Source organism: Oncorhynchus nerka, linkage group LG21 (genome assembly GCF_034236695.1).
Source record: "Oncorhynchus nerka isolate Pitt River linkage group LG21, Oner_Uvic_2.0, whole genome shotgun sequence".
Taxonomy (NCBI): Eukaryota; Metazoa; Chordata; class Actinopteri; order Salmoniformes; family Salmonidae; genus Oncorhynchus; species Oncorhynchus nerka.
Genome location: NC_088416.1, coordinates 25,748,582 through 25,766,482, shown reverse-complemented (window position 1 = coordinate 25,766,482; position 17,901 = coordinate 25,748,582). Strand labels below are relative to the sequence as shown.

At 40.8% G+C, this 17,901-nt stretch overlaps 1 protein-coding gene across 1 annotated transcript; it reads right to left on the bottom strand.

Moving 5' to 3' along the window:
- Positions 1-11,504: 11,504 nt before the first annotated feature.
- On the bottom strand, positions 11,505-14,509 carry galr2b (galanin receptor 2b). The gene is given in 3 exon segments (XM_065006775.1): positions 11,505-12,423; positions 14,133-14,154; positions 14,157-14,509. Coding segments are annotated over 3 exon segments (1,125 nt in total). The 5' UTR covers positions 14,506-14,509; the 3' UTR covers positions 11,505-11,669.
- Positions 14,510-17,901: the final 3,392 nt, after the last annotated feature.

Here is a 17,901-nt window from a genome sequence, read left to right as displayed (position 1 = left end):
ATTTGGATTTTTTGTCTGCCTGTTGTGACTGCGTTTGAGCCAGTGGATTACTAAAGAAAACGCGCAAACAAAACAGAGGTTTTCAGATATAAAGAGAGACTTTATTGAAAAAAGGAACATTTATTGAATAAATTAATGTCTTCTGAGTGCAACCATATGAAGATCATCAAAGGTAAGTGATTAATTTGATCTCTATTTTTGACTTGTGTAACTCTTCTACTTGGCTGGTTACTGTTTGTAATGATTTGTCTGCTGGGCTATGTTCTCAAATAATTGTAAGGTATGCTTTCGCCGTAAAGCATTTTTTAAATCTGACACCGTGGTTGGATTCACAAGAAGTTCATCTTTAAACCTATGTAAAATAGTTGTATCTTTTCTGAATTTTTATAAGGAGTATTTCTGTATTTGAATTTGGCGCTCTGCAATCTCACTGGATGTTGGCCAGGTGGGACGCTAGTGTCCCACATACCCTAGAGAGGTTTTAATAAAGAAAGCTATTTGTGGAAGGTCTGTGACAGTGTTTCCCAACCCTGGTCATCGAGTACCCCCAACAGTATACAGTTTTGTTGTAGCCCTTGGAAACACTGGTCTATGAAATCAGGTCCCTCGTAATATCGGGGATCGGATCGAAGTTGAGTCAGATATTCTCGGGGATCCATCGATTCTTATAGAGAGGTCATGTAAAACATTTATAATTGTGTTATAAACCAACATATCACATCAAAAGGGCTTTAGTCACTGGATGTCATTAGTGATGGAAGTGATGGCTGTGACTGACATTTCACCTCCACTATGTTTTTCATACAGTGATGGCCATCACTTTGTTTCAGACTATTTGGTTTTATGATCACTCCTGCAGTCATAGCTGCTGCTGTATCAGTCTTAGCTGCTGCAGGCTATTGAAGCGATACAGAATCAAGACTACTCCTTTGCTTTCATCCAGACTACAGCATCTAAACCACAGGTGTGTTTGAGTGCTCCTCAAGGGTTGTGAGTGCTAAGAATTTTGCCCTCTTCGTTCCACATTATCTTTCGCACTGATGTTGCCATATTTGGATGTTTAGGGGTAATGTTTGTAATCTGATGAAGTGTCACATCCAGGCCTCTTACACCTTTTGCTTTGTTTCATTTTTTGCTGTTCTTTTTTTAGTGCGCATGGTATCCCTTTTCAATCTAATCATCTTCCTAAACCACTGTAGAATATTGATTGAGCTGTTATCACTCTCTCTCTCGCCCTCGCCCTCGCTCTCACTCCCTCTCTCGCTCTCTCTCTCACTCTCTTTCTCTCTCACTCTCTTTCTCGCTCTCACTCTCTTTCTCTCTCACTCTCTTTCTCGCTCTTGCTCTCGCTCCCTCTCCCTCTGCCTCTCTCTCTTCAATCCCTCAGCACTTGAGCTGCAGTATTCCAATGCTCTCCATGCTTCATTTCCACTCCATCTCAGCCCTCACCACACTTTTCTGCTTCAGAATACTGAACTTCAAGAGCTATCTTCTTTTACCCCATCTACTATCTCCTCTCATTTTCATTTCTTCCTTGGCGTTGGGATATTCCCATGTGGCACACAGAATGGCTTCAACATTTTTACTCTCAAAGCTCTGGTTTTCAGTCTTGCTCCTTAATGTGTAGCCAGTGTTTATTTTACAATTTATTTTACAATGTCCGTTGGTGCATGTGAGTAGCTGTGCTGTGTGTTTTGGGCTTTCGTGCCCTTGTGGATTGTGCAGATGATTACGGGTCTGTGTGTTAATCATCGTGTGCGTGTGTTATTTATTCAAGGTACTCCTCGCTCTTTTGTTTGGGTTTCAACCCTGTGTTTTTGTTACGTGTTTGTTTGAGACCAAACAATACTCTAGAAATCATATGGAGGTCAATTATACTACACAGCCTTTATATGCTGTATACTGCATGTGGCCTTCATATGTAAATAGCGGCGTTATGGTAAAGCATACTAATGCATACTTTTCAGATTTTATTTTGTGTGGATCCCCATTGAGGCCTTTCCTCGCGTTCATCAGAAATGTATAGATATGGCTTCCAGCCTGTTGTCTGCAGAATGCATTCATTCATTTTGCGTGTGTGTGTGTGTGTGTATTATCCTCACCATGACACTGCCTTTGATTTTCACAGTGCTAGAGATCCAGACAGAAAGAAATCAAGGGCTTTGGGATGTTACAGCCATGTCTAGGTGAAAAATGAACAGTAAAACATGTCAAGTGGAGAATTGGGAAAAGTGAACATTATCCAAAATTCTGCTTGTCTAAAACATTGATACTCCAGCCGTAAACTGCATTCATCTGGGTTTCTTTGCAAATGTATATATAAAATGTAACATCTGCTCAAAATTCTAATCTGTGACTAGATTTTTATCAGCCCATTTGTTGTCCTCAGTATACAGTAATCCTACACTGTTATCTTGCTCAGAGGTGAAAGGGAAAGACCACATGCAGCATAAAAAATGCATAATCATTGATTTGTGGACCTGTAAGTAACTCGTACTCCCTGTGAAGACTGCAGCCTTCACCATATAAAATAGAGAAAATACAGCTACTAACGCAACTCTTTTCAATTATCTTTAAACAAGAATACGTTTCAAAGCGATGGCAGGATCATGCCGAGAAGAATCCAAAGCCTTGTACAACGGAGAGCTCTGTCAATATTGTACCTACTGTTGTTATTTTTTAAGTGATTTTTGAAGAATGTTTTTTTTTATATATTTGGGGGGTGGTTGATAACCTTGAGCTACAATATCTGGTGTTAACCCATGGATTTACAGGATTGACTATGACAAGTCTGTTTACTTAGCTATAGCTAGCTAGCTAACATTAGCTGGCTAATCTAAATTTCAATGATGCACCGGCTGTTTGTTCCACCTGCCCAGGTTTCTGGAAGGACTGTGAGGGGATGGCAGAGGCTCGCATTGTGGGAGACTGTTGCTGATTACTGCTGACGTGTGGTGGTCTCTAAGGCGCTTATAGCTGACGAAGTATCACCCAGGTGGGTGCTACACTTTTCAGTGGTGAATCTGTTCCGACCGCGGAGGAGTCGCTGTGAACTTCAGAGACAAAGGTGCCTGATGAATAGCTCCGGTCCTGCCTGTCTGAATAATCTTACTCCCTAGCTGGCCCATTGACACCAGCTTGACTCAAGCTTCTCCTGTACAGAACTGCATTATCATCCAGCTGTGACCTCTTTTTTTTGTGTGTGAATGAGAATCTGTACGAAAAGTGCTATTATTATTATAAAGATCCGATTAAATTACTAGAGGAGCTATGTTATAAACCCTCAAAGTTCCAGAATGGTATGAAAATGGCAGCCATTGTGGTCAGGCAGAAATCCAAACCGGTCTAATTGGAATGAATGGCAGTAGAGGCATAGGTCATGCATTCCTTCTTTTACTGATGCAGGGAAATAAAAGCAAGGCATGTGCAGGGGTGTCATTTCAGCTAAACCTAGGGTATGGCAGGGGGTGGGGTTTATAAAGTTCAAGCTCATTTACTGCATTTCTACCCAATTCAAAACTCTAAAATGCATTTTGGAGAACAAAAAAAAATCTTTTTTTACTCCAGCCATTATCACCTTGGCTACTGTACCTTCATTCACCTCAGTCGACAGGAGACTTAACATTCTACAAACCCGTCATACAGCAATTCTCTGCTATGCGCACTAGCTCAGCACTGTGATCAAAAAGTCTAGTTTCATGTCAAGTCAAACAGCAGTTATCTAGCCATCTAGAGACATCTTCCAGATCTGCACTGTTTTGAGAGAAAAGTTCACTCACTGCAGAGCTGTGTCAATGCGCTGTCCATAGGCCTAAAGCCAGCTAGCCGGCTAAACAACCTTCCCGTCCTGCTCTGAGTTATCCGCATGGTCCATAAACCAGCCCACTATTACTGCTAAACTGCATTTGCCTTTTAATCGGGATTAGAATGATTTTAGTAGCCTATTTTAAATTGTTGGTGCTGAGCTAGGGTAAGGCGACTGCCATCCTCTGCCATACCGAAGTGACACCCCTGGGCATGCGATGTATCAGAAATTGTGCAACAGAATTACTGTCAAGCAAAAATATTGTCATATCATTATACGTACAGTTTACACCAGTTTTATACCAATGTTGGGTATAAATAGCCTGTAGAATATATGTAAACAGACCATAAATGTCTCAATGTTTGTTTTCTTGTGTGGTGTACTATGATACAATATTGATACTCGTTGCATTTACAAGTTTTCTAAGTCCTGTCAACTAATTTCAGCAGTGTATGGCTGTGGATTGACTCCATTGTTTGTATGGAATGTAGGTCATTAGATTTTTGCGCGGGAATCATTCCACCTAAACCTTCTGGCTAGCTAGCAAATAAACATGAGTTGTTTTACATAGCATCTTATTACAGCACTGGCTAACCAATGGCTTCACAACTCCCTTTTACCAAAATGTCTGACCTTTTATATCATCATAAGGAGGTTCATGACCTCTGGCCTGCTCGCCTCCCTACCACTGAGGAAGTACAGTTCCTGCGCAGCCCAGTCAAAACTGTTCGCTGCTCTGGCCCCCCAATGGTGGAACAAACTCCCTCACGACGCCAGGACAGCGGAGTCAATCACCACCTTCCGGAGACACCTGAAACCCCACCTCTTTCAGGAATACCTAGGATAGGATAAAGTAATCCTTCTCACCCCCCTTAAAAGATTTAGATGCACTATTGTAAAGTGGCTGTTCCACTGGATGTCTTAAGGTGAACGCACCAATTTGTAAGTCGCTCTGGATAAGAGCGTCTGCTAAATGACTTAAATGTAAATGTAAATGTAATGACCTAGTATTCTAGTATTCTAATTCCTAATTCTAAGATAATTCCTCACGGTCCTTAGATTAACCGGTGCTTTGTCAATCTCAAACCATATATCCAACTCCCTGGCATTACCCTCTCTTGACCCAACCATTGATTTCCCTTTAATAGCTGATCTGTCCATGCCAACCTTGCCTATTAGTGTTTTCAATATTCTAGATATTTGATAGTCAAGAGGGACTCACAGCACCACTATCAGCAAGTAGGGGTTAAGTATACTGTATTTCCTTTAAGGGTCCGTAGGCACACTTGGCAGCATTTTAAGCCTAAGCACATTCTTCAAGCTCCGTCCTTCAGCCAGCCATGTAGTTCTTGTTGGATTGTTGTTGGATGTTTCCACAGTCCTTGTTTGATTCCACATATTGGATTGAACAAGCACTCTTGCCCAGAGAAACTTTTTAATTTGTGAATGTTTCCTACCATTTATATGGCTGGTGCCTTTCTAATTAGGCCTACATCTGTTGCAGTAGGACAAGGCTTCTTTTGCAGGGAGCGAGGAGGATAATAAATGGAATCCGTGGGTGTGGATTACATCCCTATGCAGACACCAGCCCTGAGCTGGAATTACTAATGAACAGACACAACCAGAGTGGATATATTAGGCCCTGTGTTGGAAACTGTTGGAACACCTGCTCATATAACCATTACGCGCAGGACGCGCAGTGGTCGTGACATAATTACAGTGACTTATTTCAAAAAACAACTTGCAAACCTCTAATAATTTGATATCAATGAGACAGACACATGTAGTAGTCACAGAAAATCGAATGTATACATGTGTACAAAATGACCAAGTGGAGACCGCTATAAACTGTCATATACCAGATATAGGATTATCAAAAGCAGAGATGGAGCTTGCTAACTGCATGCTGAGTGTTGGAAATGATTAAGTCCCTTATTTTAGAGAATTAAAGTGTGTGTGTGTCCGTGCATGCGTGTGTGTAGTCTGTTCTGCCTGACTTTCTTAGATCCATGTCAAGCAAAAGGGCTTTAAAAAGAACAGTCTATATCGTGCTAAGAAGTAACTGGGGTGAGTTTCTTTCAAACGTCTATTTATGTTCCAAATTGTTATTAGAGTTAATTCTACCCTGAGTCATAGCAACCGGAGGCTGAAGTCTCATAGATCACGTTTACTGCTGCTTGACACCCACAGGTTTTGGGAACGGAGGGGTTTAAACAGCATCAAGGCCATGACTAAAGCACCCCACTCCTCTAGACTTTCAGCTCTGCTATGATCATCTTCACAGGAAGTGTCTACACTGCAGATGGGTTCTGGGGGAAATGGAGGTTATGGTTTGTCCACTCACCTCTATGACTTTTCCTTGGATCATCAGTAATTACAACACATTACTACGTATTTCACATCTTCTTTCAAGAGATAATCAAACAGCATATTCCCTATATACACTTAGGGTATGTTTGTAATCCACCCAGTTGGCCCACACTTTATCACCCAAGCTAAATAAAGTCCGTAATGCTCATGAGAGAGGAGAGACTGTTACACAAGAACAGATTCAATTCAGTACAAGCCTGAAACCATACAAATGAAACTATTAATCACTAACCACTAAATTGTTCTTCAAGAAAAAAGTGTCTGAGGCTTAAAGCAATAAGCCTGATATAAAAACTTGAAGTGTCTTAAATAAGGGTCTTGAGGAGTTAGTAACTCTGTGGTGAGAGACAATGACGTATTTTTCAATTAAAAAGACAATTAGATGGAGTATTGACCTGCTGGAAGATAAAACAGTTCATAAAATTAAAGACCAGACATTTTGCCAGTTTGTCGGAACACATTTAATTTGTTTGTCACAAATGTTTCATTATCCTGCTTCTAGTTTGGTAATATTGAAGGATAATGGACATTTTAGGATGCCAATGAAATTGTCTTTGAAAGATAACTCATTGCAGTTGTATCATCTGCCCACAGATTGAAGTTTGACAATGTCAAACAGTAAGGCACTTGATTCTTGACTCAGCTGGTGCGGTGGACATGGATTTGAATCTCTGTCTTTTTTCAATATACAAATCCAGGACATTGTGTCCGAGCTGCGTCATTCTGGGATGGAGGAAGTCTCCCGCACAATAGAGTTATCCCAACAATGAGTCAGGGAACACATCTCAGGGACGATTACCAACAACGACGAGACGGCCTACAGGGAAGAGGTGAGGGCCCTCGGAGTGTGGTGTCAGGAAAATAACCTCACACTCAACGTCAACAAAACTAAGGAGATGATTGTGGACTTCAGGAAACAGAAGAGGGAACACCCCCCTATCCACATCGATGGAACAGTAGTGGAGAGGGTAGCAAGTTTTAAGTTCCTCGGCATACACATCACAGACAAACTGAATTGGTCCACTCACACAGACAGCATCGTGAAGAAGGCGCAGCAGCGCCTCTTCAACCTCAGGAGGCTGAAGAAATTCGGCTTGTCACCAAAAGCACTCACAAACTTCTACAGATGCACAATCGAGAGCATCCTGGCGGGCTGTATCACCGCCTGGTACGGCAACTGCTCCGCCCTCAACCGTAAGGCTCTCCAGAGGGTAGTGAGGTCTGCACAACGCATCACCAGGGGCAAACTACCTGCCCTCCAGGACACCTACACCACCCGATGTTACAGGAAGGCCATAAAGATCATCAAGGACATCAACCACCCGAGCCACTGCCTGTTCACCCCGCTATCATCCAGAAGGCGAGGTCAGTACAGGTGCATCAAAGCTGGGACCGAGAGACTGAAAAACAGCTTCTATCTCAAGGCCATCAGACTGTTAAACAGCCACCACTAACATTGAGTGGCTGCTGCCAACACACTGACACTGACTCAACTCCAGCCAATTTAATAATGGGAATTGATGGGAAATGATGTAAATATATCACTAGCCACTTTAAACAATGCTACCTTATATAATGTTACTTACCCTACATTATTCATCTCATATGCAAACGTATATACTGTACTCTATATCATCGACTGCATCCTTATGTAATACATGTATCACTAGCCACTTTAACTATGCCACTTTGTTTACATACTCATCTCATATGTATACACTGAACTCGATACCATCTACTGTATCTTGCCTATGCTGCTCTGTACCATCACTCATTCATATATCCTTATGTACATATTCTTTATCCCCTTACACTGTGTATAAGACAGTAGTTTAGGAATTGTTAGTTAGATTACTTGTTGGTTATTCCTGCATTGTCGGAACTAGAAGCACAAGCATTTCGCTACACTCGCATTAACATCTGCTAACCATGTGTATGTGACAAATAAAATTTGATTTGATTTTATTTGAATTCGTAGAGACAAACCACTCTCTATTTAACTTCAAATCTTGTACCAACACTGTACAATTGGCAGATGTTAGTCAATTACCGTGTGCCAAAATAAAAGCTTTCATCCCAGTCTTAATTGCTTGCTTTGAGTTTTGGGTGTGACAAGCTACATTTCCGATTGAAATGCCTTACAGCGTGATTACATTAAGGAATGCACTCCCACCATGATGATGATACACTGATGAGTCAAAATCATGCTGTTTATGCATAACGTTGCTTTCATTTAGCACACATTGGCCAGAGTCATTCTGTAATGTCTATGCATGATAATTACATTTGACTTTCTTCTTTACAAGCTTTATTTTTTTAATCAGGAGCTCCTTCAAAGTCAAGCAGAGGCAACTCCTGTATGCAAATGCTGCCTGCTCCCAGGTCAAATTCCAGAGATGCAAGGATCTCTGGGGGCTCCCTCTTTCTCCCCTTTCTTGCTCTCTCACTCTCTCTTGCTGCTTTCCTTGATATTCTACTACAGTATGTGTTACTTCCTGGAGGAAAAGGAACAATCTGCCAAGAACAGGTAGGCCTAAATCAGTGGAGGCTGCTGAGGGGAGAACGGCTCATAATATTGGCTAGAGTATAGTCAATGGAATGGTATCAGACGTGGTTTCCATGTGGTTGATACCATTCCATTGACTCCATTCCAGCCTTTATTATGAACCATCCTCCCCTCAGCAGCCTCAACTGGCTTTAATGGTGAAAAAGAATCCTCTTTTGTGTGCACGCACAGCACTGTGTGCTCTATCTTCACACAGTTTCACATTTATTCCATGTGGTCAAACGTGGTCAGATGCATTCAAGGATGTAACACTACAAGGTGTGAAACAGATGAGGGTAAGCGCTCTGAGGACAAGGGAGGCTGCAGGCTTATTGATTGGTTGCCACGACAATTCAGAAACAAGTACTGAGCCTTATAGAGCGTCATTGAAAAATCCTCTAAAAAAATCACAAGACAAACAATGCCTTTCTATAATCATATCAGTGCAAAACAGAGAGCCTGTAGTTCAATTATTATATTTACTGTCTGTACTCATTGTAATGCCAGTGAATGAAACATGGGAAAATATTGCCTGCCACCGGAAGAATAGGATCAATGGAGTAGGTGGATGTATCGAACCACCATTTGGAGAGACAATTATAAAATGTGTAGGATGGTGAGCCAGACTAGAAAGGTCTTAGAAAATGCTTCATAAGAATTGGGTGAGACTGAACCTGTGACTGTTACTATGACAATAGTCATTTTATTAGACATATAGCATACCTGAAATGGGATTTAGCTAATTGAGGCTCCTCACATCTTGCAATGTAAATTAGTTCTACTCTTGGCATGATAATAGTTGCTGTCTTCTATTGAGATCGGATTAGCTCATTATATTTTCCAACCTTCAGAATACATGATGTGTGATACTGACCACTTTAGAGCATTGTTGTCCCTCTACCTTTTTACCAATGAAGGTTCTCAAATGAACACACAGAGCGTTTCTAATTTGAAGTGTGTGTCACGTGTATCCTGCTATTATTAATGCGTGAACAAGAAAAGGATACATACTCCCATCCTGACTTTTAGATAGGCAGTGTGCATGTTGCCAAACCTACCATAGCAAAGAACACAATGAGCTGTGATGAGACTGTTACCACTCCTTATTGCTTTTCTAAACGTCTCAGTAGTGTACTTATGAATACTGATGTAGGGACTGAAATCCCATATAGGGATAAAAAGCAATTCCCATGAAAGCAATTGTTATTCCCCCAGGCGGAATTTGCTTTTAATTAGTCATACTGAGAAGTTAGAGACGTTGAAAATCTACAGCATATGGGCTAAGACACCCACGAGGTGGTAAGCTATTTGTTTCATGTTAATAAGCTGAACCAATTGAGCTTTTAAAGCATGGTCTGTTAGAGCTTGAATGTTTAGAACACACAATATTTGTTTGTCTTAGTTTAAACAAATTGCTTATGAATAGCTACATTACATGAACGTACCTTTCATTAAAAAAACTACATAGGGATATGTCTAGGTTTAGGGTTGAACCCAGGGTTGTGCACATGAAGCTAGGATTAGGGTTTGATATGTTACCAATAATAGCATTAAATACTGCAACAAAAAACAAACATTTTATTTGATCATTGATATTTACATCCACTTCTAAAATGTTTAGCCAATATTTAACCAAATACATAATCTACATAATACACATAAACAAGTTAGAGAAGTACATAAAGTACAGACATAAGGAAGTGTCACAAAGGCAAAAACAAATCATACAGAAAGCACATTGCATTTTGACAAAATGACCAGGTATGAAGGAGAGTTCTAAATATAAAATATAAATTTTCTGTTCTGGCCTTTTGCAGGAAAATCAGTCCTGCTGGTGGAAAATTGCATTTCTTGGAATTTCTAAATGAGAGGGAGGGTAGTTTAACACAGCAGTGAGGTAGTATACAAGCTTTTAAGGAGACTCGACTAGAAAAGGGGGAAACTAGGAAAGTGAAGAAAGCAAACAGAGAAAAGAGAACGTTGACTTCATAGAGTTTAACAGACAGATAACAGATAATACAAGTGAATAGAGGCCATAAAGGATAATATAGTTAGCAGCATGGAATTTACAACAGCAACACAACTCTTAAGTGACTGAGTTCAGTAAACATCAGAGAAATCATGCAAAAAATACAAATATGTGCAAAGCAAAAAGATAACACCACCAGCCTAATACATTTGAACACTATAGAGATCCTATTCATAGGTTGCACCTCCATCACCTGGTCGCGTCATGCCATTGTTATGAGCATTCTCAAGCCGCCCTCTTGAGATTAAATGCATTCATTCTGAACGTAGGGAAATGACTGCTTCATCTATATTACAATGACGTTGTAATTATTTAGTAGGACACAACTATGCCATCATTGTCATTTCATAAAATGTACTTTAGACAGAGGGTAATGTTGTCATTAACTAGCAAAGTTTGTTGAAAATAGCTAGCAATGCTAAACTTAACTAGCTAAAACCCAGTGATCTCCACTCAATCTTAGCTTGCTAGCTAACGTTATTAATCAAGTCATCTGATGACATCAAAATGATGACAAAAGGTTTTCCTACTAATTAATTGCCTCATTTTGAAATGTAATTGTATTTCCAAGCCATTGTAATGCACTTGATGATATCTTCCTCAGCGCTCATTGATAATGCATAGAGTAGAATGCTCAGTCGGCACCAGTTCTAAAACAAATGTTCAAACCAATATTGTGATGAAACATAGGTGCAACCCATAAATTAAATGACTACTATTCTAATTTATAATTCTATATTTGAACCATTCTCATGTTTGTTTGTTTTAAGGATCATGCTCTCTTTACCCTCTCATCAAATTCTCAGTTGTCACCATCTCAAAACCGAGATACTGTCAGCATTGAGTTTCCCTTTGAGGTTGGAAAGCAAAGTCTTTGTGATAAGGCAATCTGCACAGTCCTTTACCATAGGCCTCATCTTTCAAGACTGTTTCTGGAAATGGCTTATAGTTGCTTCTCTCGGCTCGGCGATGGGCCGGCTGCTCATCTCACAGTCATTTTGTCGTACATTGTCCTCATTCATTTGTGACACTTCTGTGGACCCCGCCTGGAACCCAGGCACTGTGTTGGCTACATGTACCACATGCACTTTGTTCCTGCCGTTCTTACTGAGAATGCAGCTGAACACCTTCTTGAAACCTTTCCGAAAGTGCTTGGACACCAAGGCGTACACAATGGGGTTGAGGCAGGAGTTGGCGTAGGCCATGCAGTGAGAGAGGATCCTGAATGCGTATGTGGTCTGGTTGAAGGGGAAGTCTCCGTACAGATAGCATAGGATCACCACATGATAGGGCAGCCAGCATAAGCAGAAGAGCACTGTGACGATGATGATCATTTTGGTGACTTTGCGCTTAGCCCTCTTGGACTCTGACATCCCATCCAGAGGGTCCACAGCAGTCCACAGGTACTTGATGGTTCTGGTGTAGGACAGGCTCACGATGAGCACAGGGATCACGTAACCAAACACAAAGGTGCAAGTGTCCAGCACCTTGCGGTTGTACTCCTCCCAACCTGGAACACAAACGTTACTGTTGGCGTAGTCTATGAGGTCGTAGTAGCTCAAATACGGTCCTGCGAAGATCAATGATAGTCCCCAGATGACTACCATGGCAACCACGGCATTACAGGGCGTTCTCAACTCTCTAGAGCGAAGAGGGTAGCGAATGGCCAGATACCTATACCAAACAGAAAAACTTAGTTACATATTGTATTAAAACATAATGCCATGAATCAATATACTGAGTGTACAAAACATTAAGTAACACCTTTCTAATATTGAGTTTTACCCCACCCACCATTTTGCCCTCAGAATAACCTAAATTCTTTGGGACACGGACTCTACAAGGTTTCGTAATGAGTTCCAAAGGGATGCTGGCCCATGTTGACTCCAATCCTCCCCACAGTTGTGCCAAGTTGACTGGATGTCCTTTGGGTGGTGGACCATTCTTGATACACACTGGAAACTCATGGTCATGAAAAACCCAGCAGCATTGCAGATCTTGACACAAACCGGTGGACCTGGCACCTACCGCCATATCCCATTCAAAGACACTTAAATATTTTGTCTTGCCCATTCACCCTCTGAATGGAACACACACAATCCACGTCTCAATTGTGTCTAGGCTTAAAATCCTTCTTTAACCTGCCTCCTCCCCTATATCTACACTGATTGAAGTGGATTTAACAAGTGACATCAATATAGGAGATCATAGCTTCCACTTGGATTCACCTGGTCAGTCTCTGTCATGGAAAGAGCAGGTGTTCCTAATGTTTTGTACACTCATTGTATGTTGTTTGCTTTATATGTGTAATTGCAAGTCAACTGGGATTTCATTATACTCCACCTTCTAAATGGAATTAATTGTTTTTACTGTTGTGTTGCTTGCACAAAAACATACAAATATTATGAGCGCTTGCTTCTGGGGCTTAATAGAAAGAGGCACATTGGTGCTGCAAATGGAACTCATGAAAGGGCAAACAGTGTGTGTGTATATTGTTCATCCCAACCTGGCAGTGAAATAATTGCTGCTGGGTATCATAGGTCTCAGCTGTAGCCTGAGTGGATGCTCATTGTTCACATAGAGGACATCTATCAAATGAATGTCCCCCTCAAAAGGTAAACAACACCAGGATTTCTGCTCCCTTATTTAATGTAGGGGGAAAAGACCAGCTATTTTCACTGGGCTGAGCATAGCGAGGGCCCTGCAGAATAAAAGCAATCCATTTATGCAGAAGAATATGTCCATTTCATGTAGGGATAACACATTAGTGGTCTTTTACTGTATTCAATCACAGATTCAGCCTCAATTTCAGGTCAAGACCTACTCTTTCATTTCCACATTTTAATGCAGATAAAATGCCCTTCCCTTGATCACATGAATACTGGGTTTCATTAACATGACCAACAGGGTTGCCAAAAAATAAATACCTGATTAGCATTCTCCCTATCTCCCTGTGAAAATTGTCAAGGCTGTTTTGTAATAATGACCAATGGATGACTACAGTATAGGTTACTGCCGTGTGCTTTGCTAAATGAGCGTCCATCCTCTTCTGTAGAGAGAGCATTGGGCGCTTGTATAGAGAGGAAGTGTGCTGGACTTTAATGAGGTGAGGGAAATAGTGACCTTGAACTCTGTACTTTAATTGGCATTGACCTTCAGAGATGCTGCACAGGTTATGTGCAGGTTAGAACTCAGCCGAATAAAAATTAAGTCTATTCCTATCAGCTCCTTGAAGAGAGAAAGAAGTACTAAGCCAAAATTAGAATGAAGATATTCTTATGGAATCTGTATACATGTAGAAATATTTGTATAGATTATTTCAATGTTTTGACATTTTAAATGTTAAATGAGACATTAGCCAACAAGAGCTACAGCGTACATACCTGTCGACCGAGACGGCGGCAGCGTGAAGCTGCTGGCGTACATGGTGAGGTTGATGAAGAAGTGGACCACCTTGCACATGAAGGAGCCGAACACCCAGCCCTCCAGGGAGTAGATGGTGGCTTGGAAAGGCACGCAGAAGATGATGAAGAAGAAGTCAGCCACGCTGAGGTTGAGGATGAACAGGTTGGTGGTGTTGTATCCCACCTGGCCGCTGCGGAGGAGGACGGCCAGGACCAGACTGTTCCCAATAGTGCCCAGCAGGAATATGAGCGAGAACACCACGGGCACGATCACACTGGTGGGATTCAGCTGGTAGCTGTCCGATGTGTTCCAGTGCCCTGCTGTTTTGCTGAAGTCTTCCAGATCGGACATTTTGGGAGTACTTTATAAGTTCTGTAAAAGAATAAGAGAAGTACATGATGTGTTTAATGCTGCTGAATTATGACTGCAATGGGGCTACAGGGACTTTAGGGAACACAAGACGGATCATTGTTGAACGTATGGATTCACAAATGTTTTAAAACCAATTCATTCAAATGTTCAAACCACGAGGATAGTTAGGAAAGTTCATTAAATATTTCTGGTTCTCATAACACTACAATTTCTAATATGTCTCATGTCCCGAATCCCTACATTGCGCAAATTTGAGCAACTATTTCCATTTGGATGTGTTATTTTACAAGAACGGTGGATTGTGTTCCAACTGTGAGGATAAAAATGTACTCCTAATAGATTTAATCATGAGTCACCCTGCTGTAATCACAGTGACGTTGCAGAAATGACTGATGGTTCCACAGCAATTGAGAGATAAAATAGTTCTGAAGTCAAAGGCTGGTGTTCAGAAAAGCCAACAGACTATGCTTCCATGGTATTTTCAAATTCATCATGTACAATAGTTTGATGCTGGTTTCACTGGGACTGATGAAAGAATTGTGAGACCAAAGCCGACCCGATAGAATTCCTTCCAATATACAACACTACCCATAGCAAGTATGATAGCTAATCTAATGCTTCACTAGTTATGGGGAAGGGGAATATATCAGTCAACACAGAACACAGCATGCAGTACACAGTGTGAGAAACACTCCAGCTCTACAGCTCTATTGTCATCAGGCTCTTGTGCTAACAGGCGATTGAATAGGAAAAGGTGAAATGGTTTTTCTTCCACGTCAACAATCACCAGAGCTGCGGAGAAGAAAACAAAAGACAACCATGTATTTTCATAACAGGGAGCCGGTGCATGCTCAGACCTGTCCACTCCACTTGTGTCTTTTCCGTAGCCTTCCCACCCAAAGTGACCTGGTTAGCCTCTTGCATGGCATGAAGATGCACACATCCATTGGCTGCTAAGCCATGCCAGCAGCAAGGTCTAGTAAGAAATTGAGTAGGGAGAGATGTTGCTTTCTGATGGACAGGTCTCAATAAATCATGTGCATAGAAATAAGTAAATCAAGAAATCTTTGGGACCCCAAGGGGTACACTTTTGGTTTGATGCCCTAGCACTACACAGCTGATATAATCAAGTCCTCATTAAGCTTTGATTATTTGAATCAGCTGTAATAGTGCTAGGGCAACAAACAAAAAAACGAGTTTGGGAAACAAGTTCTACATACTGATGAAATCAGGATATCAGATCACATGTGATTATAGTAGGCCTGCCAGCGCAATGGCTTTGGAGTGTGCCTCAATAACGTTTCAACGATGCCCACGTCTTAATGGAAATGGTTGAAATGACATGACACACATACACAATCACTAATATTATTTAAATGCAGATTCAGATGAAACCATGACAGATGACGCAGAGATGGATTTGTTAGTATGAGAGTGATTACATTGTTAATAGAGGAAATTATGGTTGAAATGATTAATTATGTATACATTATTGATTAGAACCCTTTATTCTAATACTATTATGTTATGATATGAAATGTATGGGCTCTTGGTTAAGCTGTTACTGAAAATGTAAGGAAAACGAATTAATTGTCTGTACCTTGCTGTTTTAATTAAGGGGGAGAGATGCTATAGCTTTTCAGACAGATAAGAAATGTTTGGGTTGTGTTCCATTAGTGGAGAAAAGTATATATTTTAGACAGTTTGGAATGTAGTTTTATGAGGGGAGTAGAAAAAGAGTTCCAGACCTAAAAACAATGGGATCTTGTGAGAATCGGAGAGAGGGTGGGAAACTGATGATGTCATTTTCAGTTTATAACCTGTGGAAATATGTGTATGCGTTTAGTACTCTCTTGTAATAAACACTGTTACCTTTGGCTTTTAAGACTGGTCTCAATCTACTTCATGCATAATTAATGAACTTACAACTCATCAATGAATTAGAAATGAGTGCGAATTGGTTTTGGCTATAAAACATACAGGAATTTAGAATTCCTCTATCAATTGTACTGTATGAAAGCTTAAGGTAGGCCTATACAGTGGAGGCTTGTTTGAGTCTACAGTTCTGCAGTCATTATCTTATTTGTGAACTAAACTAGAAATAAAAATACATACGGTACTTCCTAACCCCATGCAGATAGTAAATCAGTCTATATATGAGTACCATGCCTACTGACGTCATTGGACCATTCTCACTCTATTTTTCCTGTTCAATGTTCATGTTGGATCAACGATGAGTGTTGGTAAATTGGCACTTGCTGTAAGTGCCACTCTGGACAGAGTATGGCTCATCCTCCAAAATAGAGCAGAAGCTGCTCGTGCAATCCACCATTTCACTCACTGTAATTAATATTTTTGCATTTTTTTCCCCCTCTGAGATATAGTATGTCACTATCGGGATCTATCATGAAAGGAGTAAAACATTGATGGTGTTGTAGATTTTGCAGTTATTGTGTAGGTTTCAGTTAAGCTAGTTTTCTCTACCTCCACTGAGGTCCAAAACCTACTTGTTATCAGAGATTTGTTATCGGTTATACCATTAAACCACAGGAAAAATAGGTTACAATAAATCTGTTAGCTTGGATGGTACTTGTCTAGCATACATTTGACAGCTCTTAGAAAACACACATTTCTCAAAGCAGAACTGTACCGCCATATACCTCCACCTCATAGATCTCCATCAGCCTACACCAGACCCATCACACCTCATAACCAAACTGGACTTGATCCAGCACAGGACTGACTGATCTCTACCGTACCATGAACATGACAAGTCAGATGTCAAAACAACAGCTGCTGTAACCAACTTTAAATTGCCATGACAGAGAGCATTGTTTCGGCCAACTAATTGGCCGAAACATTTGATCTGATATGACATTATTGTTATTACAGTTTTACATATTTGTGGCAGAGGATTCAAGTCCCACTTTAAAATAACAAAAACTGTAAAGGCGTTATAGGACAGTCACATCGTCTTAAAACAAACTACTTAGATTCTTCCCAAATCGTTCATAAGTCATACTACATTAAGGGTGATATGAAAGTACATCTGTTGATTTGTCATTGTGCAGCATCCTGCCTTTCCCACCTTTTACATTGCACGCCGTTGGCTTGATCTCCGGGTTAATATAGGGATCATGAAAGCTTTAAATGTCATATTTTGTCAAATCACTGTCAAATTATTACTACATCAGCTGAAAGTCAGGTATTTGACGTAGCCTAGGAGTTAGCATGTTGGGGCAGTAACCAAACGGTTTGCTGGTCGGAAAACCTGAGGCGACAAGGTGAAAAATCTGTCGATGTGCCCTAATTTGCTCCAGGGGCACTGTACTACTATGGTTGACTCTTCTTACATATTTCTCATACAGACCTTGG